This window comes from Herpailurus yagouaroundi, unplaced genomic scaffold (assembly GCF_014898765.1).
Source record: "Herpailurus yagouaroundi ecotype Mexico unplaced genomic scaffold, PumYag 180, whole genome shotgun sequence".
Taxonomy (NCBI): Eukaryota; Metazoa; Chordata; class Mammalia; order Carnivora; family Felidae; genus Herpailurus; species Herpailurus yagouaroundi.
In genome coordinates this window covers 7,494,577-7,519,314 of record NW_024412411.1, presented here as the reverse complement: position 1 = coordinate 7,519,314, position 24,738 = coordinate 7,494,577, and the positions used below count along the sequence as shown (strand labels likewise).

General features: G+C 43.2%; 1 protein-coding gene across 2 annotated transcripts in view; it reads left to right on the top strand.

Annotated features, from left to right (window-relative positions):
* Positions 1-24,738, top strand: part of GAB2 (GRB2 associated binding protein 2) — a 191,146-nt gene that overhangs the window by 161,527 nt on the left and 4,881 nt on the right. The window contains exons 4-9 of one of the 2 annotated variants that reach the window (XM_040489475.1): positions 17,332-17,343; positions 19,314-19,906; positions 21,158-21,252; positions 22,236-22,500; positions 23,197-23,287; positions 23,557-23,659. In XM_040489475.1, the coding sequence (XP_040345409.1) occupies positions 17,332-17,343; positions 19,314-19,906; positions 21,158-21,252; positions 22,236-22,500; positions 23,197-23,287; positions 23,557-23,659 (1,159 nt within the window). The remainder of the gene's footprint in view (positions 1-17,331; positions 17,344-19,313; positions 19,907-21,157; positions 21,253-22,235; positions 22,501-23,196; positions 23,288-23,556; positions 23,660-24,738) is intronic. The other variant, XM_040489476.1, reaches the window with a different exon arrangement.

The window sequence follows — 24,738 nt, the reverse complement described above, 5'->3', positions numbered from 1 at the left end:
CACTATCCATACGTGGTGATTTAAATGTGAATGGATTCAAATGAAATAAAATTTAAAATTAAGTTCTCAGTTGCACTAGCCACATTTCAAGTGCTCAGTAGCCACATGTGGCTAATGGCTGCTGTACTGGACAGCACAGATAAGGAAGCATCTCATCATCACAGGAAGTTCTAGAGCAAGGACTTCCTGCTCGAGAATAATGGTCTTTGTATTCCTGGCACCAATCTCTCTCACAGGTGTGGAGCCTGTAGATATTTTTATTACCTTTTATTCCCATTGCTAGGGTAAGCAAAAGCACAGAAATGATGGACTTTGCCAGAGCTTGTTCCCAGTTACTACCATGGCCAGCAGGCTACAAATCACATTTCTTAATTAATTTAGAAATACCTAATTTGTGTTAACAAAAATTAAAGCAATTAGAGAACTATGTATCACGCCATGGACCATTTTCATGTATAACCTCACGTGACCCAATCAAAGGCACTGAGAGGTAGCCAGTCTAGCTCCCTTCTCCCCGCCTCATAGATGAAGAAAATGAGGTTCACAACTAAGAAGTGACAGAGGTAGGGCTAGAAACCAGGTCTGCTTGTTTCTGGTCCTAGACTCTACACTGCACGATTCTGCTTCTGGGTCTCTGAGTCATTTACCATCACACAACAGAGGCTCCCCGCACTCAGTCTTAAGGTTGTCTCAAATGCCCATTTTCATTTGTTTCAGGATTCACTCATTTGTGACCTTTTAGTAGTTCAAACACGATTAACTTAGACATAAGGAGCTGAGTTCTTTAAAAAAAAAAAAAAAAAAAAAAAGGACGAATTAGCCAAGATCACTGAACTAGTTAGCCGCAGTGCTGTAAATAGCACTGATTCTCCTGAATCACACACCCGAGACAGGCAGTGGGGTGTGACCAGAAGCAGATCACAGGCTTTGGAGTCCATCAGATATGGGTCCAAATTCAGGTTCTGCTACTTTCCTTGTGATCTAATTCTTTAACCTCCTGAGCTTCCATTTCCTTATCTGCAGGATGGAAGTAATGAATTCTGAGGTTTACTGATGAGCATAAAATGACAGAACACATATACCCGGTAGTGCGTCCTCAGTACATATTAACGTTTCTTCTCCTTGTGCTGCATCCCCCTCTCCTGCACCTGTGATTGCCTGAGATTAGAGAGGGGGAGGTCTTCAAATCATAGTTCTATCGAAAGACAGTGTACTTTCTTAATGCCTCTCAAAGTGCATATGAAATACCTGGGGATCTGGTTGAAATGCTGATTCAGTGGGCCTGGAGGGGGTCCTGAGATCTTGCCTTTCTGCTAAACACCAGATGATGCCAGTGCAGCATGTCTGTAGATCACACTTCAAGTAGAAGGCTTTATCTAATATTGACAACTGCCACCACCCCCACTCCGATGGTGCTGCTAAAGCAGCAGATATAGAAATGTCTCTGCTTGAATTAGCAGTTGTGGCCCACTCTCTGCACCTCCTCCTCCTCTGTAAAACCTCTGTTAATTTTCCTAGATGAAATTTATTTCTTCCCTGCATTCCCACAGCAATTTTTTATTCTCTCTCACACAGCATTTGGAACTCTCTGCTTCATATTATGGATATTTATATTAATATATTTCTGCATTTTGTGAAGACAAGACCAAAGGCATATAGTAGGTGCATAAAAAATATCAAAATATATTTCTTATAGAGAGTCAACATAATAGGGGAGACCAGACTTGTCTGGCAGCAGCTGGGGAGGCAGCTTTACTGCGGGCTTTTCTCTGTGTCACTGCTTTCACTTGTGTGGGTGTGGGAGCAAGAGAGTGATGAGCAGGATCTTGGAGACTTTGGGAAAAAATAAGTTCAAACAATGTTTGCAGAATTCCCAAGTGATGGAGGATGGGAAGGAAGCTTTCTTCGGTCCAGAAACACCATATAGTTTCTGGAAGTGTTAGAGTAGTTTGCATGATACTAAACATACTGTGGGGCACCTGGGTGGCTCAGTCGGTTAAGCATCAGACTTTGGCTCAGGTCATGGTCTCACACTCTGTGAGTTCGAGCCCTGCATCGGGCTCTGTGCTGACGGCTCAGAGCCTGGAGCCTGCTTTGGATTCTGTGTCTCCCTCTCTCTGACCCTCCCCCATTCACTCTCTGTCTTTCTCTGTCTCAAAAATAAATAAACATTAAAAAAAATTTAAACATACTGTAACAATTATAAACTCCAAACACAATATAAAAAAGCAACTGTTCAAGCACTGAAGAGCTATCAAAAAGCAGGCAGAAACTGAGAGATTTGACTCTTCCAAGGAGCTAGCAGCATACAAAGACATTAAAATATGTATGTTAATTGCTATAATATGTGGGGGTAGGGGAGGAGGGACTGGATCCTGAGTGAAGAGATGGTGAGATTCAGGAGAGAGCTAGAAACTCTGGAAAATAACTGAGAGGTTCCAGTTCCTGTGTGGTGGCAGAAACACTCCCTCCCACTGGTCACAACTGAACACTGTGGACAAAATACAATTACCCTGTCATTGTTTTGAGTCTAGAAAAATAAAATGAGGCAAATTATAAAGGGGAGAAAAATTTGGAGCTGCAGCTACACAGAGACGTATTTCTGTATCTCATGGAATTTCCCTGAAGGCGGGCCTGCTCGCCCAGCAGCACAGCGGAGCGCACAGCTGAAACTCTAATGGAAATCCCATATTTCTTGGTAGAGGAACCAGAAAAGGAGCCCTTTGGGGGCTGGAAAGGAGTAGAGTACCCAGAGTGAAGACAGTTGGAGAAGAGATTTCCTAATTCTGGGTGTGAAACCGCACAAGTTTCAGGCTCACTGTGAGCTGCATGGATGTTGGACAGACCACACCAGCACAGCAGAGGTTTTGAGAACTACACTGAGATTTGCACTCTGACACACAGAAGGAGACACAGAACTTGGCAGCCTGAATCTAACCACGTAGGTTGCCTGCAAAACAAAAACCTCCACGTTCTCCAGAGGATTATAACAGAATCCAGAGTCCACACAGCATAATATCACAACATTAAGTATATAATCCAAAATTTCTCAGCATACAGAGAACCAGCAATGGGTAACTGGTTCTCAAGGGAAAGCCCTGATGCCAACTCCAACATAACCCAGATGTTGGAATTATCAGACACAAATTTAAAAGCCTGTATTATAACGATATTCCATGTGATGAAGGAAAATGCATTTGAAATTAAGGGAAAGAAAAAAACTATGAACCCCCACGTTTATATCCTGCAAAATTGTTCTTTAGGAATGAAAACAAAATCAAGAGATTCTCAGAGGAAAGAAAAATAAGAGCGTTTCCAAGAGATCAGATTTAAAGAAGTGATAAGGAAGTTCTTCAGGCTGAAGCAAAATAGTACCAAAAGGAAACTAAATCTTCAGGAATGAAGGAAGGGCAGCAGAAATAGGAGTTATCTGCATAATTTTCCCCCTAAGTTCCTTAAAATATGTGAGTGTTGAAGGCAAGTATTAAACATTGTCTGGTGAGGTTTTCACCTGGTTTTCACTCTTCAGCCAAAAGTGCTTCCTTTGCCATTTCTTCCCATATAAGTCCCCTTTTGACATGTTCTCCCAGTTTTCATTTATCTGGAAAGATCTGTATTTTACCTTCATTTCTGAGATATTTTTGCTGGATATAACATTCTGGAATGATAGTGTTATTTTCTTTTGGCATTTTAAAGTATGTCATTCTATAGTCTTCTGCCATTCATTGTTTCTGATGAGAGGTCAGATGTTATTTTTATTCGTAGAATCCTATGTGCTATGTATCTTTCTTCCTCTGAATGTTTTTTTTCTCCTTTTTAAAAAAAATTGTGAAATATACATAACATAAAATTTACCATCTCAGCTATTTTTAAGTGTACAGTTCAGTAATGTAGAGTACTTTCTTCCACACTGTTATACAGCCAATCTCCAGAACTCTTTTCATCTTGCAAAACTGAAACTCTCCACCCACTAAAAATTCCCCGTTTCCCCTTTCCCCTACTCCCTGACAATCTTCTTTCTACTGTCTGTATGAAGCTGAATTCTCTAGGTAACTCATATAAATGGAATCATACAGTATTTGTCTTTTTGTAAGTGGCTTTTTTCACTTAGAATAATGTCTTCAAATTTCATCCATTTTATAGCATATGTCAGAATTACCATCCTTTTTATGGCTGAATAATACTTCATTGCCTGTATATGCCACATTTTGTTTATTTCCCCCTAAATAGACACCTTGATTGCTTCCACCATTTGGCTATTTTGGATAATGGGGCTCTGTACATGGGTGTACAAATACTCTTCAAAGACTCAGCTTTCAATTATTTTGGGGTACACCCAGACATAGAATTGCTGGGTCCTCTGTATCTTTTGAGAAACTGTCATACTGTTTTTGTTTGTTTGTTTGTTTTTTTAAATTTTTTTTTCAACCTTTATTTATTTTTGGGACAGAGAGAGACAGAGCATGAACGGGGGAGGGTCAGAGAGAGAGGGAGACACAGAATCGGAAACAGGCTCCAGGCTCTGAGCCATCAGCCCAGAGCCTGACGCGGGGCTCGAACTCACAGACCGTGAGATCGTGACCTGGCTGAAGTCGGACGCTTAACCGACTGCGCCACCCAGGCGCCCCTGTCATACTGTTTTTCATAGTGGCTGCACCATTTTACAACAGTACACAAGGGTTACGGTTTCTCCATATCCTTGCCAATATTTGTTATTTTCTGGGTTTTTTGATAGTAGCCATCCTAATGTCTATGAGGTGGTATCTCACTGTGTTTTTATTTGCACTTCCCTTCCATAATGATTAGTGATGTTCAGCATCTTTTCATGTCTTGGTGGCTATTTGAATATCTTTGGAGAAATGTCTTTGTAGGCCTCTGTCCATTTTGTTTTTAATCTGGTTGGTTTGTTGTTGTTATTGGGTTGTAGAAGTTCTTTGTATATTCTCGATATTAACCCCTTACCAAACATATGATTTACAAATATTTCCCCCATTCTGTAGATTACCTTTCACTCTGTTGATTGTGTCCTTTGATGCCAAGAAGTTTTATACTTTGATGTAGTCCAATGTATCTATTTTTACTTTTGTTGCCTGTGCTTTTGGTGTCTATATAAAAAAATCGTTGCCAAATCCAGTGTCAGGAAGCTTTTCCTCTTACATTTTCTTCTCAGAGTTTATAGATTTAGGTCTTATGTTTAGGTCTTTGATCATTTTTTTGTTAATTTTTTACATATGATCTAAGGTAAAGATCCAACTTCATTTCTTTGCATACAGACATCCAATTTTCCCAGCACCATTAGATGAAAAGACTCCACTGGATTATTTGTTTTTCGGGTGTGGAGTTTGGTGAGTTCTTTATAGATTTTGGATACTATCCCTTTGTCTGATATGTCATTTGCAAATATCTTCTCCCATTCCGTTGGTTGCCTTTGTTGATTGTTTCCTTTGCAGTGCAGAAGCTTTTTATCCTCATGAAGTCCCAGTAGTTCATTTTTGCTTTTAATTCCCTTGCCTTTGGAGATGTGTCAAGTGAGAAATTGCTGCAGCTGAGGTCAGAGAGGTTTTTTCCAGCTTTGTCCTCTAGGGTTTTGATGGTTTCCTGTCTCACATTCAGGTCCTTTATCCGTTTTGAGTTTATTTTTGTGAATGGTGTAAGAAAGTGGTCTAGTTTCATTCTTCTGCATGTTGCTGTCCAGTTCTCCCAGCACCATGTGTTAAAGAGATTGTCTTTTTTCCATTGGATGTTCTTTCCTACTTTGTCAAAGATTAGTTGCCCATACATTTGTGGGTCCTATTCTGGAGTCTCTATTCTATTCCCTTGGTTGATGTGTCTGTTTTTGTACCAATACCACGCTGTCTTGATGATTACAGCTTTGTAGTAGAGACTAAAGTCTGGGATTGTGATGCCTGCTGCTTTGGTCTTCTTCTTCAGTATTACTTTGGCTATTTGGGGTCTTTTGTGGTTCCATACAAATTTTAGGATTGCTTGTTCTAGCTTCGAGAAGAATGCTGGTGCAATTTTGAATGGGATTGCATTGAATGTGTATATTGCTTTGGGTAGTATTGACATTTTGACAGTATTTATTCTTCCAATCCATGAGCGTGGAATGTTTTTCCATTTCTTTGTATCTTCTTCAATTTCCTTCATAAGCTTGCTATAGTTTCAGCATACAGATCTTTTATATCTTTGGTTATATTTATCCCTAGGTATTTTATGATTCTTGGTGCAATTGTGAATGGGATAAGTTTCTTTATTTGTCTTTCTGTTGCTTCATTATTAGTGTATAAGAATGTAACTGATTTCTGTACACTGATTTTGTATCCTGTGACTTTGATGAATTTATGTATCAGTTCTAGCAGACTTTTGGTGGAGTCTATCGGGTTTTCCATGTATAATATCATGTCATCTGCAAAAAGTGAAAGCTTGACTTCATCTTTGCCAATTTTGATGCCTTTGATTTCCTTTTGTTGTCTGATGGCTGATGCTAGCACTTCCAACACTATGTTAAACAACAGCGATGAGAGTGGATATCCCTGTCATGTTCGTGATCTCAGGGGGAAAGATCTCAGTTTTTCGCCCACTGAGGATGATTATTAGCTGTGGGCTTTTCATAAATGGCTTTCTCCACACCCCAAAAATAAATAATCCAGTGAAGAAATGGGCAGAGAACATGAATAGACACTTCTCTAAAGAACACATCCAAATGGCCAACAGGCACATGAAAAGATGCTCAACGTCACTCCTCATCAGGGAAATACAAGTCAAAACCACACTGAGATATCACCTCACGCCAGTCAGAGTGGCTAAAATGAATAAATGAGGAGACTATAGATGCTGGAGAGGATGTGGAGAAACGGAAACCCTCTTGCACTGTTGGTGGGAATGCAAACTGGTGCAGCCACTCTGGAAAACAGTGTGGAGGTTCCTCAAAAAATTAAAAATAGACCTACCCTATGACCCAGCAGTAGCACTGCTAGGAATTTACCCAAGGGATACAGGAGTTCTGATGCATAGGGCACTTGTACCCCAATGTTTATAGCAGCACTTTCAACAATAGCCAAATTATGGAAAGAGCCTAACTGCCCATCAACTGCATGATGGATAAAGAAGATGTGGTTTATGTACACAGTGGAATATTACTTGGCAGTGAGAAAGAATGAAATATGGCCCTTTGTAGCAATATGGATGGAACTGGAGAGTGTGATGCTAAGTGAAATAAGTCATACAGAGACAGACAGATACCATATGTTTTCACTCTTATGTGGATCCTGAGAAACTTAACAGAAGACCATGGGGGAGGGGAAAGAAAAGAACAAAAAAGTTAGGGAGAGAGCCAAAGCATAAGAGACTCTTAAAAACTGAGAACAAACTGAGGGTTGATGGGGGGTGGGAGGGAGGGGAAAGTGGGTGATGGGCATTAAGGAGGGCACCTGTTGGGATGAGCACTGGGTGTTGTATGGAAACCAATTTGACAATAAATTTCATATTAAAAAAACTTATTGAATAACTATGTCATACACCTGAAGAAAAAAAAAAAAGACTGGCTATTCCCCCATTGAATGGTCTGAGCAACTATGCTGAAAAATCATTAAATCATATACATGAGGGTTGTATTCTATTCCATTGGTCTAGACATCTATCTTTATGCCAGTGCCACACTTTTAATTATTGTAGCTTTATAATAATATGTTTTGAAATCAGGAAGTGTGAGACCTTTCACTTTGTTTGGAAGATTGTTTTGGCTATTTGGGCTTCTGACAGTTTTATGACTTTTTTCTTTGGCTTTCAGCAGTTTGACTACAATATTCCTAGGTGTGTTTTTCTTTGTTTAGGCTTCATTTACTTTCTGATGCTATTTGTTTCTATTTTTGATCCAGCACAACAAAATTACCAATATTTCTTCAAGTTTTTTTTTTTTTTTGCCCCATTCCATCTCTGCTTTCCTTCTATTCTTCATAGGTTAGACCACTTGATACTGACCCAAATATCACTGATACTACTCATTTTCAATAATTTTTGGAGGGTAATTGAAGTACAGTCACTGTCAATATGTATTAACTTTCCTCATGCCCCTTTATAATCCATCCTTCCCTCTATGTCATTCCTCAGGAACTACCAACAATATTTCTATCACTACATTAGTTTTCATTTTCTAGAAGATTACTTGAGTAGAATCATTATAGTATTTACTTTTTTCCTGGCTTCTTTCAATCAATGTAATACTTTTGAGATTTATCCATGTTGTTACATGGATCTTTAGTTGTTCCTTTTTATTGCTAAGTAGTAATTCAGTGTACCTTTATTTTTTTTAATATATGAAATTTATTGTCAAATTGGTTTCCATACAACACCCAGTGCTCATCCCAAAAGATGCCCTCTCCAATACCCATCACCCACCCTCCCCTCCCTCCCACCCCCCATCAGCCCTCAGTTTGTTCTCAGTTTTTAAGAGTCTCTTATGCTTTGGCTCTCTCCCACTCTAACCTCTTTTTTTTTTTCCTTCCCCTCCCCCATGGGTTTCTTTTAAGCTTCTCAGGATCCACATAAGAGTGAAAACATATGGTATCTGTCTTTCTCTGTATGACTTATTTCAATTAGCATCACACTCCAGTTCCATCCACGTTGCTACAAAGGGCCATATTTCATTCTTTCTCATTGCCACGTAGTACTCCATTGTGTATATAAACCACAATTTCTTTATCCATTCATCAGTTGATGGACATTTAGGCTCTTTCCATAATTTGGCTGTTGCTGAAAGTGCTGCTATAAACATTGGGGTACAAGTGCCCCTATGCATCAGAACTCCTGTATCCCTTGGGTAAATTCCTAGCAGTGCTACTGCTGGGTCATAGGGTAGGTCTATTTTTAATTTTTTGAGGAACCTCCACACTGTTTTCCAGAGTGGCTGCACCAGTTTGCATTCCCACCAACAGTGCAAGAGGGTTTCCGTTTCTCCACATCCTCTCCAGCATCTATAGTCTCCTGATTTGTTCATTTTGGCCACTCTGACCGGCGTGAGGTGATATCTCAGTGTGGTTTTGATTTGTATTTCCCTGATGAGGAGTGACGTTGAGCATCTTTTCATGTGCCTGTTGGCCATTTGGATGTGTTCTTTAGAGAAGTGTCTATTCATGTTTCTGCCTGTTTCTTCACTGGATTATTTGTTTTTTGGGTTTGGAGTTTGGTGAGCTCTTTATAGATTTTGGATACTAGCCCTTTGTCCCATATGTCATTTGCAAATATCTTTTCCCATTCCATTGGTTGCCTTTTAGTTTTGTTGATTGTTTCCTTTGCTGTGCACAAGCTTTTTATCTTCATGAGGTCCCAATAGTTCATTTTTGCTTTTAATTCCCTGGCCTTTGGGGGTGTGTCAAGTAAGAAATTGCTGCGGCTGAGGTCAGAGAGGTCTTTTCCTGTTTTCTCCTCTAGGGTTTTGATGGTTTCCTGTCTCACATTCAGGTCCTGTATCCATTTTGAGTTTATTTTCGCAGTGTACCTTCATATCACAATTCATTTATCCATTCCTGTGTTGAGGGGCACTTGGATTGTTTCCAGTTTTAGCTATTACAAATTAAGGTGTGTTTGTACATACACAGCCACTAAAAAATCGCGGTGTACACATTTGCTTCATTTCTTTTGGGTAAATACCTAGAAAGCCCGGCCCAAACCTGACAAAGATTATGAGAATGAAAATTGGAAGTCTATATTCCTTGTGGATACAGATACACACACACACACACACACACACACACACACACACATGCTAGGAATAATTTAAATATATTAGGGAATATATGTGTGTATATACATCATTAGGGTTAAGACATCATGATAAAGTGGGGCGCCTGGATGGCTCAGTCAGTTGAGCATCCCAGCTTCGGCTCAGGTCATGATCTTGTGGTTCATGAGTTCAAACCCTGCATCCATCTCTGTGCTGACAGCTCATCGCCTGGAGCCTGCTTCAGATTCTATGTCTCCCTCTCTGTCTGCCCCACCCCTGCGTGCATGCGCTCACATGCTCTCTCGCTCTCAAAAACAAATATTTAAAAAAAAAAAAGCCATCATGATAAAGTAGTGCTCATCCCAGGAATGCAAGGTTGGATTGATATTAAGAAACCAACCAGTTGGGACGCCTGGGTGGCTCAGTCAGTTAAGCGTCCGACTTCAGCTCAGGTCACAATCTCGCGGTCTGTGAGTTCGAGCCCCGCATCAGGCTCTGGGCTGATGGCTCAGAGCCTGGAGCCTGCTTCCGATGCTGTGTCTCCCTCTCTCTGCCCCTCCCCCGTTCATGCTCTGTCTCTCTCTGTCTCAAAAATAAATAAACGTTAAAAAAAAAAAAAAAGAAAAAAAAAACCAGTGTAATACATTACATCAGGAGAATAAGGAACAAAATAATATAATCATCAGCTTTGTAAACGCAGAGAAAGCATTTGACAGAACTCAATGCTTCTCCATAAAAAATTTTCTCAGGAAGCTATAAATAGAGGAGAACTTCTTCAAATTAGTAATAGACTTCTGAGGATAACCAAAAGCTAATATCATACCTAACAGAGAAATGTTAAGCATACTCTCATAATACTGGAAACAAGGACAGAATGCCTGCTCTCACCACTTCTGTTCAACATTGTGCTAGAGAATCTGGCCAGTTCAATAAAGGGACAAACAGGATAAAAGGCACAAAGATGAGAAAGGAAAATGTATGGCACAAAAACAGACACTCAGATCAATGGAACATAATAGAGAACCCAGAAATGGACCCACAAACGTATGGCCAACTAATCTTTGACAAAGCAGGAAAGAATATCCAGTGGAATAAAGACAGTCTCTTCAGCAAGTGGTGCTAGGAAAACTGGACAGCGACATACAGAAGAATGAACCTGGACCACTTTCTTACATCATACATAAACTCAAAATGGATGAAAGACCTAAATGTAAGACAGGAAGTCATCAAAATGCTCGAGGAGAAAGCAGGAAAAAACCTCTTTGATCTTGGCTGCAGCAACTTCTTACTCAACACTTCTCCAGAGGCAAGGGAAACAAAAGCAAAAACGAACTATTGGGACCTCATCAAAATAAAAAGCTTCTGCACAGCAAAGGAAACAATAGCAAAACTAAAAGGCAACCGACAGAATGGGAGAAGATATTTGCAAATGACATATCCGATGAAGGGTTAGTATCCAAAATCTATAAAGAACTTATCAAACTCAACACCCACAATCCAAATAATCCAGTGAAGAAATGGGCAAAAGACATGAATACACACTTTTCCAAACAAGACATCCAGATAGATGGGTAACAGACACATGAAAAAATGGTCAACATCACTCAGTATCAGGGAAATACAAATCAAAACCACAATGAGATACCACCTCAGACCTCTCTGAATGGCTAACATTAACAACTCAGGCAAGAACAGATGTTGGCAAGGATGTGGAGAAAGAGGATCTCTTTTGCACTGCTGGTGGGAATGCAAACTGGTGCAGCCACTCTGGAAAACAGTATGGAGGTTCCTCAAAAATTAAAAATAGAACTACCCTATGACCCAGCAATTAACACTACTAGGTATTTATCCAAGGGATACAGGGATGCTGTTTTGAAGCAGCACATGCACCCCAATGTTTATAGCAGCACTATCAACAATAGCCAAAGTATGGAAAGAGCCCAAATGTCCATTGATGGATGAATGGATAAATAAGATGTGTGTGTGTGTGTGTGTGTGTGTGTGTGTGTGTGTGTATAATGGAATATTACTCGGCACTCGAATGAATTCTTGCCATTTGCAACTATGTGGATGGAACTAGAGGGTATTATGCTAAGCGAAATTAGAGAAAGACAAATACCGTATGACTTCACTCATATGAGGACTTTAAGACACACAACAGATGAACACAAGGGAAAGGAAGCAAAAATAATATAAAAACAGGGAGGGGGACAAAACATGAAAGACTCTTAAATATGGAGAACAAACAGAGGGTTACTGGAGGAGTTGTGGGAGAGGGGATGGGCTAAATGGGTAAGGGACGTTAAGGAATCTACTCCTGAAATCATTGTTGAACTATATGCTAACAAACTTAGATGTAAATTTTAAAAAAAATTAAAAATTTTAAAGAAAGGAAGATGTAACACTGTCTCTATAGGTGACTTGATTGTTTATATAAAAATTGTAAAGAGTCTAAAAAAAACTACTAGAATGAATAGTGAATTTAGCAGGGTCACAGGATAAAGGATTATTATATAAAAGCTAATTTTTACATACTAGCACTAGCAAAAACTGGAAAACGAACTTTAAAAAATTCTCTATAATGATGCCAAAAAACATGGACTACTTAGGAATAAAAAAGACACGCAGGACCTCTTCACTGAAATCATTGTCACACACTGTTGTGGGATATTAGAGACCTAAATACAGACAGTGATAGACTGTAGTTATGAATTGGAAGACCCAATATTATTAAAATGGCAAATCTTCCCAAATTGATCTGTAATTCCACTGCAGTCCAAGTAAAAATCCCAGTAAGATTTTTCATAGAAATTATTAAGCTAAGTTTAAAATTCATATGAAAATACAAACAATTTAGAATAACCATGATTTTTAAAAGAACAGCAACAAAATTAGAGGACTTATACTCCCTAACTTCAAGACTTACATCAAACAAATGTTTATCAAGACGGTGTTGTATTGATGCAAAGATAAACACACAAAGCTCACTAGAACAGAATCGTGAAGCCTGTGTGCGCACAGGTGGCCTGTGTTGACAAAAATGCCAATAGGGAAATGAAAAGTCTTTTCTCTTTTACAGAAAAAATTATTTATTTATTCAGAGAGAGTGCATGCATGAGTGGAGGAGGGACAGAGAGAGAATCCCAAGCAGGCTCCACACCCCGTGCTGAGCCCAACACAGGACTTGATCTCACAACCGTCAGACCATGACCTGAGCTGAAATCAAAAGTCAAATGCTTAACTGACTGAGCCACCCAGGTACCCCAGGAAAATGAAAGTCTCTTCAAACAGTGGTGCTGGAACAGCTGGATATCCTTATAGGAATTTTTAAAAAAATTATTGATATCACACTACTCAAAAGTTAAATGTGTCAGAGACCTAAATGTAAAATCTGATACTGTGAAATTTCTGCATGAAAACATCTTTGTGATCTTGAGGCAAGCAGAGATTTTTATAATAGACTACAAAAGGCAAGAATCATAAAAGAAAATAAATTAATAAAGTAGTGTAATCACAATTAAAACTTTTGCTGTTCAGAAAACTCCATTAAAAAACAAAATGTCAATTCACAAAACATGAGAAAATATTTGAAACAAATATATCTGACACAGGATTTATTTCTAGAAAATATAAAGAACTATTACAACTTACGACAACCCATTTTTTTTTAATGGGCAAAAGATTTGAATAGACACTTCACATAGAAAAAGATACAGAAATGGCAAATGGAAGGATGCTGGATCACCAGGGAAATGTGAATTAAAACCTCCGAGCAATTTTGCTTCATTTCCACTGGAATGGGTAAAATGAAAAAGACTGACAATACCAAGTATCGGTAAGTATGTGGATGTACTATTTCTGACATTCACATTACATATTAGGTGTTCTGGACAAAAGAAACAATGCTTTACAGTTTACAAACCACCGTCCCATTAGTAACCTCACTTGATCTCCAAAATAACCTCATAGGGTTACTTCTAAGCAGGCACTTGTAAGCGAGAACCAGCTCGTTCATCTCTGCCTAGCATAGATATAAATATGTCTGTTGAGATTATTATAGTGAAACAGTATTTACTGAGGCTAATAACCAGCCATCTATCTATTCCTTTTTTCATTTATGGGGGAACTCCACATGTTTTACAGTAAATTAAGCACCCTAAAAGATAAAACTATGAATTATTTATCAGGACGTTTACTTCAGTTTTACTCACTCGTCTTCCTTCAAGTACTGGATATGCATTCTGGCCAAAATGACTTCGTTCCTAAAATCTAGCTCTTGCACTGAACAAAAATAACTAACTCCTCAGAAGTAGTAACTATTGCCAAGGAAGGAGTTTTAAACAGACACCATCAAGAAAAGCAGAGTCCTTTCAGTCTTTGAACACCAATTAGTGTCCCTGGATTTATTTTTGCCCTCCAGCCTTTTAAAGGCCTCATTTCAGATTCTAGACCTTTGCTGTCTTCCTATTTCAAGCAGTCTGTTCAACCTGTAGCGGGAGATACATTGCGGTGAGTCACATGCCTTAGAAAGCTGTAATTCAAGGGTGGGGGGAAGAGAAATTTCAAGTGATGAGATTCTAGAATGAAAGCGTTACTGACCCTGCAGCAATATTCTGCAGAAATATGGTAGATTAAAAATAAAATCAGAGGGGCGCCTGGGTGGCTCAGTGGGTTGAGCATCTGACTCTTGATTTTGGCTTAGATCACAATTCCCAGGGTTGTGGGATCGAGCCCTGTGTCAGGCTCTGCATTGAGTGGGTAGCCTGCTTCTTAAGATTCTCTCTCTCTTCCTCTGCCCCTCTCTCCCATTCGTGTGCTCTAAAATAAAAATTAAAAAAAAAAAAAGTGAAATCAGAAATGTCACTGACCAAAGACCTTACCTTTGGTTAATCATTTCTAAGACTTCTCTGACTCATTCACCTGAGGGTGGCTTTGACTGACTAAAGGCAGAGAACATACAACTTTTAGTTTCATTTAGTTTTATATATATAAGTTTGCTCTGTAACCACAATGAGAAGGCGGGCTCAAACCTGCAGCCAGAGGGTTTGAGATACAAAGATCACCTCACTTCTTGGAGATTGTGAAACAGTGTTTTCTGAGTTTTCTTCCCTCATTGGAAGGATCCACACATCCCATGTGGGACGGGTAAATGCAGAAGGATGGTCCACATGACCTCTTAAGATTGCCAGTGACAGTTACAGAACTAAATGGTGGTTATTTTGCTTACAATCATTTGTGTATTAGCTTTCCTTAAATGGGAACATACCCATTAAAAATCAAACTGGGCTCTTCATTGTTAAGGTACTTGGAGTCTAGAAGGGTGAAATCATGGTGTTGTGCCGTACATAAAATTATATGGAGAAATGCCAAAGAACTATTGCAAAATAAAGTGCTGAGGAAAACTAGGAAACCGTTGATAAAAGATAAGGGGGAGGTTTGGGGTAGGTATTAAGACCAGAGCATGAGTAAGAAGTAATGTGATGATAGCGACACCCACCAACAGCCGCAGGAACGGGAGTGAGAGGCACTGAGCGCGGGCTTGAGGGAGTATGTTTTCTCAAACTTGTCTCTGCTCCCCTAAGCATCCATCACCTCCCTGCCCAACTCGGCCATTTACTGTTTCTCTTGTGTGATATGTGAGGGTCATAGTTGTCTGTCAGAACTGTGAGGATGTTCCTTTTATGAGGCCTCCATCGGCCCACAGCCCTGCAAGAGAAGCCTCTCCCAAAACCCACCGCTTCCAGGTGCTCATCCCAGGAAAGCAGCTCAGGACCCCACAGTGACAGAGGCCTTGGGGAAGGTTGACATGAGCCTAGTAAAGGACGAGTGCTCAGAAGTGCCCTCCTGCTCTGTGCAGGGGACAGAGGGGACAGGCTGTGGCATCACTCTGAGCAGAGTACCCAGGCCGGTGCAGACCCAGTTCTGCTGTCCTAGCACGCAGCTTCCGGCAATTTTGTTCCCCTATGTAACTCCTTTCACTTGACTCTTGAAGTAATGACCGTCCCCTCCCCACGCATTGGCATGATCCGCCACATGTCAGGCACTCTGCCAGGGCGCAGGGGCAGGTGGAAGCGGTGAGACCCGGCCTCAGACGGCTTTCACAGGAGGCGAGTGAGTGCTCTAGTAGAAGTACAGCGTGTGCTGGGAGCAAAGGGGAAGGAGTAATTAAAGTGAAGAGGAGAATTAGAAGGCCTGTCACACCTTTGAGGAGCAAAACCACTTTTTTTTTTTTTTTTTTTTGTACTTTGTGTAAAATTCTAATGCATCAAGGAAGCTTTCCAGAGAAAGGTAAATAATGCAAGCGCAGGGTTGGAGCATAGACCACATGGGACACGTTTAGGGACAAGTGAGGAGCTTAGTAACTGAAGAGGAGGAGGATAGGACAGCAGGATGTTGGGACATAATCTAGTGGATCCTGAAGGGGAAGGTTTTCAGTCTGCTGATCCAGAGCGTGGCCAAGGTCAGGAGATGGGCCAGCAGCACTAACACTTTTGTTTATTCATTCGTTTACTTATATGTTCATTGACTTGTCCATTCAGCAATCATTTATGCATCATTCCCCCTGTGACAGCGCTAATCCAGGGGCCGAGGAAGGAAGAATATTAAGACACAGTTTCTTTCCTGGAGGAAATATCTCCGTCTGGTGGAGAGGACAAGTACAGTGGTAACTGACCCAGATAATAATTGCTACCTGCTCCAAGAACAGAGTTGAGCAAGTGATTGATTATGTTTGGAGGTAGAGGATGGTCAGAAACAGCTTTAAAAAGTGTGTCATTTGAGCTGAGTTTAAGGGATAAATGGGAGCAGGAGCTCGCCGGGTTACAGCGGGAAGCCTTTCAGACCGCATGAACAACACAACAAGCCCAGAAGCTTGGCTGCGTGGGGCACACTAGGAACAAGGGGAGTTAGCTGAGTGGTTCCAGATTTGGAGGGGAAACAGGGAGGAGAGACTAGAGACGTAAATTAGATCTGGAATATGGCTTAGTCCTGAAGGCAGTGGGACAGTGTTGAAAATGTGTAAGCTGGGACGTCAGGAAAGTAAATGTCTGTAGGATGTAGGGAGGATCAGAGAGGTCCCGGCAGACTGTAGGGAGATAGATGTGTTACTAGCCCTTTCATTTATGCAGAAGAAAAGCCAGGAGGACCGGAACTGGGGTGGATTCGGTAGGACCTGATAGGGTTATCGAGTGAGAAATTATAATGTGGGTAACTCCTGGGTTCCTGGCTTGAGTGAGTGGTGCATTCCTAAGACTGTTCAGACAGGAAGAAGATGATGAGTTCATTCTTGAATAAGGCGAAGGTTGGAATAAAATTATGTGAAACATTGAACAATGTTTTAGGGTTACTGCAGGATATGTGTGATGTGCTCCCCACCTCCCACCCCACCTTAAAATCCTCCAGGGGCTCCCAGCAGCCTGGAGGCCCTCCCAGGAGGGCCCAGCAGCCCCAGCCTGGGCCCTCCACGTCACCGCTCAGCCCTACCTCCTAACACTTGTTCCAGCCTGAGCAACTTGCAGTTCCTTTACCTTGCTAGGTTGTGTTCTACTTCTTTATGCATCTAACTAGAACACCTTTTTCCTTCTCTTGCTTTTTGCCTGGCCTATTTCGAGACTCACTCAAAGGTAAGATCTTTAAAGAAGCTTCCCCTGACATTCTCTACCACCACTGCCAGGGAGGGTTAGTATAAATCTGCCAAAAGCCGAATGCTCACCCACGTGATTGTAATGAGTTTGTATGTATGTCACCTCCTCTACCACTATGTCCCCCAGGACAGGAGGCATCTGTGTATCTACTGTTCCCAGCCCAGATGGAAAATAGGACATCAGTAAATGTTTGTTAAATGAACAGATCCCAGTGCCAGTGGGGGCATCCAACCGTATATCTACCATTGCCCCCCCATCCTTTATTCCAAGCCCTCCATTATCTAAAGGCTAGTTGTTCAGTCATCTAGGCCCATGGCCCTTGGCTTGGTTATTTGTGTGAAATGGAATAGGAAAGGAGAAAGAACCCTGAGGCGTAGAGAGGAGGGCCGCTAAAGGGTTGGGGACTGAAATGGAACTCCCCAAGTAGTCAAGGATGCAAGTTTACAAGAGCCTAGCCTGGCCTAGACTAGCCCTGTGAGCCTTCCTCTTTCTAAACTACTGGGCCCTATTTTCTATCACCATCTGGTGGCCACATCTATAAATAACAAGCTCCCCAAGAGCTAAAAGAGCTTCTATAAGGCAGAGTTCCATGGATTGGCCTCAGAGGGCTATAGCTCCTCACCTGCCCCAGCTGTAACGTGCATATTTGTATGTATACAAGATTTGCCTCATGCAAGTAAGAAGTGCAAAGAACTTTCATTTTTTAGTTATTATTTACTTTACTTTATTTTACGTTATTTTAGAGCGTGAGCCAGGGAAAGGGGCAGAGGTAAAGAGAGAATCTCAAGCAGGCTCCATGCTCAGTGTAGAGTCTGACATGAGCCTCAATCCCAAAACCCTGGGATCATGACCTGAACCGACTTGAGCCAACCAGAAGCTCAACCGACTGAGCCAACCAGAAGAGCCAAGAACTTTTAATCAGATTCTTAAAGAAGCTTATAGCCTCCAAAAGGCTGACCGTTGGAAAACCGACACTCACATAAAATAAGTGATTTGTTTGTTAGTTTGTGACGCCAACTTACGGTTTCTTTCCACTGTCTCACGGCTTTTGTATACAAATGTATGTATTCTGTGGTACTTACAGCAGCAAACAAATCGGTGGTATAGCTGTCTTATTTATCTATCCAGAAGGTTGAAGGGTAAGAGCGACCTCGGCTAATCACAGCCGGCTGGGGGTAGAGGGAGGGATAAGTGCTAACACCATTGAACATCTATATATTAGACATACTGGAGTCGAATTTCTTTTTTTTTTTTTTTTTTTATTTTTTTTTTTCAACGTTTATTTATTTTTGGGACAGAGAGAGAGCATGAACGGGGGAGGGGCAGAGAGAGAGGGAGACACAGAATCGGAAACAGGCTCCAGGCTCTGAGCCATCAGCCCAGAGCCTGACGCGGGGCTCGAACTCACGGACCGCGAGATCGTGACCTGGCTGAAGTCGGACGCTTAACCGACTGCGCCACCCAGGCGCCCCTGGAGTCGAATTTCTAAACAGCCTTCAAAGTATGTTTTTTTCTTAATGTTTATTTATTTTTGAGAGAGAAAGAGAATGCATGAGCAGGGGAGGGGCAGAGAGAGAGAGAGAGGGACAGAGGATCCAAAGCAGGCTCTGTGCTGACAGCAGTGAGCCCAATGTGGGGCTCAAACTCACAAACCATAAGATCATGACCTGAGCTGAAGTCTGAAGCTTAACTGACTGAGCCACTCAGGTGCCCCTAAAATATGTTTTTAATCATCATTTTTGTAGATATATTAACTAAAGCTCAGAAAGAGAAAGTGCCTTGCCCAAAGTCACACAGCTAGTAAATCAAGAGAAACCAGCCTGCCTCCTGAGCCTGTTTTGCCTCACCAGTCAGCCACACAGGGCTTTGAACGAGCCAGTTTGTGTCCCCGGTAGATGGTCCTGGCCCCCTTTAACCTGCCCCGTCCCTTCCCTTTTTCTCTCTCTTAGGAGTGCCAGCTTCTCTCAGGGCACCAGGGCCTCGTTTCTCATGAGGAGCGACACAGCTGTACAGAAACTTGCCCAGGGCAATGGACACTGCGTCAATGGGGTCAGCGGTCAAGTCCACGGCTTCTATAGCCTCCCCAAGCCAAGCCGGCACAATACAGAATTCAGAGACAGTACCTACGACCTCCCCCGGAGCCTGGCCTCCCACGGCCACACCAAGGGCAGCCTTACAGGCTCTGAGACCGATAATGAGGACATATACACCTTCAAGACACCCAGCAACACTCTATGTCGGGAGTTTGGGGACCTCCTGGTGGACAATATGGACGTTCCAGCCACCCCACTCTCAGCCTACCAGATCCCTAGGACATTCACGCTGGACAAGAACCACAATGCCATGGCAGTGGCCACTCCTGGGGATTCGGCCATAGCTCCCCCACCCCGGCCCCCCAAGCCGAGTCAGGCAGAAACACCTCGATGGGGCAGTCCTCAGCAGAGACCTCCAATCAGTGAAAGCAGCAGATCCGTCTCTGCCGCTGCCACCATCCCCAGGCGCAATACCCTCCCGGCGATGGACAGCAGTCGGCTCCACCGAGGTTGGTGTAAACCCCAGCTGCGACCCTGGTTAAAGGGAGGGAGCGTGGCAGTTCTCAGTAACGTGCTAGCCTTTGGTCATCCATACTGAGGAGACCTAGGCCCACCACAGGTTCAGGCGTCTTGTACCCAGACCCTTCCCAGCTGGTGCCCCAGCGCCGGAGGCTAGTAGGAGACTCTGCAGTGCAGGAGTGTGGCCGACTCTGAGAGAAGTTACTATTGTACTGAAGGAGATGGAACATTCTTGGTTAACCGCAGCATAAGTTATTGTGGGTTTCAAAGTCCAAATCACAGTATTTGATTCATTTTTATATAAAACCAAAGACTGAACAAATAAATTTAGAGGACCATTTCAAACTGGAGCCAAACCTATGTGGGCTAACAGACTATTAAAACAAATTTTGAGCTATTAAATATTTTCTAAGCCATACTTGAATTTCTTTGGTTAAAGTCTGAACGTCTCTCTGAAGCATATACATTTTCTTGTCACTGACTCCCCCTGAGCACGTTCCAGCTCTGCATAAGCCACCTCTGTTTGATGGAAAACTACCGTAATATTAATCTTTCATTTTCATCTTGCTGGATAGCTTGCAAAGTCTGCTCTTACCCACCCTGTTGCTGAAGCCACATAGTGAGCCTGAGAGTTTGGTGGGACAAAGCCTCATAGTCTCCCATTTCCCATGAGGCCTGTGGTAGTTAAGAGACTTATTCAGGGTTGCAGAGTCCATCAGTGCCAGAAGTGGGACTTGAACCCGGGGTCCTGAGTCTCGGCACAGTACTCTTTCAGTCTGTCAACTATTCAATCAATCACCTTGGGCTTTGGAATTGAAATGATACATATGTGTATAAAACATGTCCCTACCCTTCAGAGAGCTCACATCTAGTTGGGGAAATAAAAGCACATAAAAATTAGTCAAGTATCCTTATTCCTGTAGTATCTGTACGAGTAATGAATGACCTGAGGGAGTGGGACAGGCATTCGGTGGTATAGGAGTTAAAGGAGAGGCGCATACCTGTAGGAAGAAGTAGTTCAGAAAGGATCCTCTGTTGGTGCCAACACTGGAGCTAGATCTAGAAGTCTGGGAGGAATTTTTGAACTGAGGAATGACATGATGGAAGTAATACCCTATCACTTGGGGTTGAGGGTAGTATCTTCTGGAGTAAGACCCTGAGCAACACTGGTGAGGGTTTGGGGAAGTGTCAGCACATGGATCAGCTGGGAGTGCGTGTGAATCTTCGTTCCTGTCTCGTAGCTTCTTCCTGTGAATCCTACGAGTACCCCCAGCGAGGAGGAGAGAGTGCAGGCCGGTCTGCTGAGTCCATGAGTGATGCGGTCCGTTCTTTCCTGGTGAGTGGGGGTCAGCCAGGGGTCTTCAGGCCAGCCCACCTGGGCTAAAGTTCACACCCCATGGAACAAGGGAGTGGTGGCATCTCCCTCATAGGACCCTGCCTAGTTCCTTGCCTCAGTTCAGATCCCTGGGTTTTTAGAAAGTAAGATACAGGTGTCTGGTGTGGAAGTGTGCTAGACTACAAGACTACCAGCCCTGCCATAAGTAGGACAGGTCTAGAATGCAGAGGACCTGGGCTCTGAGGTCCCACCTGGAGGAGGGCCTATGGTGTGAGACTCCGGGTAGGGGCAGTGCTCGGTCAGTCATGGTGGCAGAATTATGATTTGAGTGCAGGATCCCAGGCTGGCCTCTGGACAGGGCTGACCACGACTCTCCGACAGACTAGGGCCTGACCTCATGCCCATTGGAAAGACCAGACATTGGGTAACTAAAGCAGAAGCAACTTAGTTGTATGTGTGGACAGACAGGGCAGGAGTTGAAGAAAGGCTATAGCCAGGGTTCTTGCATTGTGCAACACGGCGGTCACACTGAAAGCTGGACTAGGGAAGCGCACCTGGCCGAGACCTCGCCAGCCAGGGCCAAGCTTTACTTTATGCTCCTAGCCCTGCTAGGGCTTGAGACTCTGACCTGCTAATGGGGAGTCTGGACTTGAGGTGGAATAAGGGTTCTAGACCAAACCTGTGTGGTCAGTGGCCTGGGCCACCCGCAGCCTTGGTCAGACACCCAGAAAGCCTTGTGGACCCAGCCACCAAGGGTACTTATTCGAAAGATTTATTGAAAATTTTAAGTGGGTTACAAGGGATCATGGAAACTAGAAGGGACCCACAGACTTGATTTCTTTCTGCCTCCCACTGCACTTTCTACTTGGTCTTCCCAGGCAGCTAACTCAGTTACCACTTCCCTTTTGCCTTGTATACAAATTCTCACCCCTTCTTGTTTCTTCATGATAGTTACTGCTGTGTTTCTTCCACTCTCCCTCTAGCCAGGGAAAACAGTTGTAGGCCGATCAGATAGCACCAATTCTGAGGACAACTACGTGCCCATGAATCCAGGTTCCTCCACCCTGCTGGCCATGGAGCGAGCAGGTGATAATTCCCAGAGTGTCTACATCCCCATGAGCCCAGGACCCCATCACTTTGATGCGCTTGGCTACCCCTCAACAGCCATTTCTCTGCACCGGGGCCCCAGCCGAGGGAGTGAGATCCAGCCACCCCCTGTCAACCGCAACCTCAAACCTGACCGGAAAGGTAAGTCTCCTCTTTCCCCTGTCCCATGTCTGGACAGTGTCCAAGAACCATTTTCACTCATTTGCATTCATTTGGGGATCCGGTGGATCCTGAACTTTCCTTGCAAGGAAGTGTTTAGTCTCTGAACCCCCGAACTCTCACACACATACACAAACACTCAAATTCATTCCAGTGGTCTAGGGACCAGCTACTGGAGTAGCCTGGGCAGGAGTGCAGGCATGAGCAGGACAGGACACATTCGGGTTGCAGTTCTGCCACCTGCCAACATGGGGTTAGAAGCAAATCATTGTGCATCTCTGAGCCTTCTCACTTGAGAAATGTGAATACTTGCCTCCTAGAGCACTGAGGGACACAGGTAACATACCTAAAAGTGCCTTATAAAGTATGAGATGCTGTTGGAGGATACGGGATGAGTATTAAATCTGGGAGGAACAATCTGTTGTCAGACCCAGTGTCCCCGTTTTGGATTCTGAAAATATTGCTACAGTGCAGAGAAAATATCATTTGGGATCTAAAGACATGGCTTCAGGGCCTGTCAACATAGGCAAAGATTATAGAACCTGCTGAGCTTCAGTTTCCCTGCTTACAAGTGGGAATACGAAAGTATTTATAAATATACTTGTGTGTTATACGTAAGCGTGTGTATGTGTGGCATTGTCGTGTGGCTGATCATTTGACTTTCTGTTCCTGCTCCAGCAAAGCCAACACCACTTGACCTGAGAAACAACACTGTCATCGATGAGCTCCCCTTCAAGTCACCTGTCACCAAGTCTTGGTCGAGGGCCGTGTGAGTTATCTGTTTGTGGATGTGGGACCTGGGAACAGGGCTGTGAGGGCTGGCCAGGGCAAGGTGGGGTCCAGAGAGCTGCATCCCGATGCTGATGCTGGCGGTAGCTGAGCAGTCTCTTGGTCTCTCAGGGCTGGGTTTCCTCATCTGTGGAGGGGGAGTGATTGTACCTGTTCTGTATCAGATCTGAATGTGATACTGGAGGGTGGAGCTGCGAGGGTGGAGACAGAACTGTCCCCCTGAGTTTACTCTGTCTTCTCCCTACCCAGTCACACCTTCAACTCCAGCTCCTCCCAGTACTGCCGCCCCATCTCCACCCAGAGCATCACCAGCACGGACTCCGGAGACAGCGAAGAGAACTACGTCCCTATGGTACGTCCTCTGCGGTCTGCAGGAGTGCCGCCCTCAGACTATCCTGGGACCACCTCAGTTACCCATGATTTGTGATTACTTTGCTGCTGCAATTCTTGAGCACAAGTGTGTAGAGCACTTTGGGGTAATGATAGAGGCAAGGAAGACACGGTCTCTGCCCTCCAGGAGGCCATGGTTTTAAAGGGCTGGGAAGGTCTGCCACTCATGACTGTGACATGGGTGGCATGGTCAGTATTCCTGGAGAGCCAGTGCTGTGGGGACACAATTGTGGGATGGGCAGTCCTATCGAGCTGGGGAGAGGGAAGGCGGCCGTGTAGAAGGAGGGAACACAGAGAATAACCGTTAACTATGGCTACAAGTGGAGGCTGTGCTGAACCCAGATCATGAAGGACCCTGAATGCTGTCTTGGGAGGTCCGGACTTTCCTGTGGGGCACAGGGAGCCCCAGAAGGTTTAGCAATCCAGGCGATTAGAAAGGGGCTTCAGAATAGTCATAGGGAGCATGTAGAGAATAACTAGAGCATCCTTTAAAGTTGACTTCTTTCTTTCCTGTTAAAATCTTTGTGCTGTTGTCACAAACATGAGCAAGAATGTGAGCATAAGCATTTTTAAAAATTTTTTTTCACTTTATTTTTGAGAGGGAGGGGCAGAGAGAGAGGGAGACACAGAATCTGAAGCAGGCTCTGAACTGTCAGCACAGAGCCCGACGTGGGGCTGGAACTCACCGACCACGAGATCATGACCTGAGCCAAAGTCGGACACTTAACCGACAGGGCCACCCAGGCGCCCTGAACATAAGCATTTATTGAGTTATCTCCTCAGGGGTGGCCAAACACACATAACATGACTCACGGTGGTGAAGGCCACGGTAGAGGTATAAACACAGGCAGCACAGGAGAAGTTTCCTCCCTGAGATTTTCACTGAAGAGGGAATGGCTGCCCCGCACCTGGGAGTTGCTGCATGAATAATGAAAAAACGAATCAACCAAACAGTAAGCAGCCAAAAACAGAACACAGGACTTTTGCCATTCTCATTAGAATATGACTTCAGGAAAATCGTAGACAAGTTGGTCTTGATGG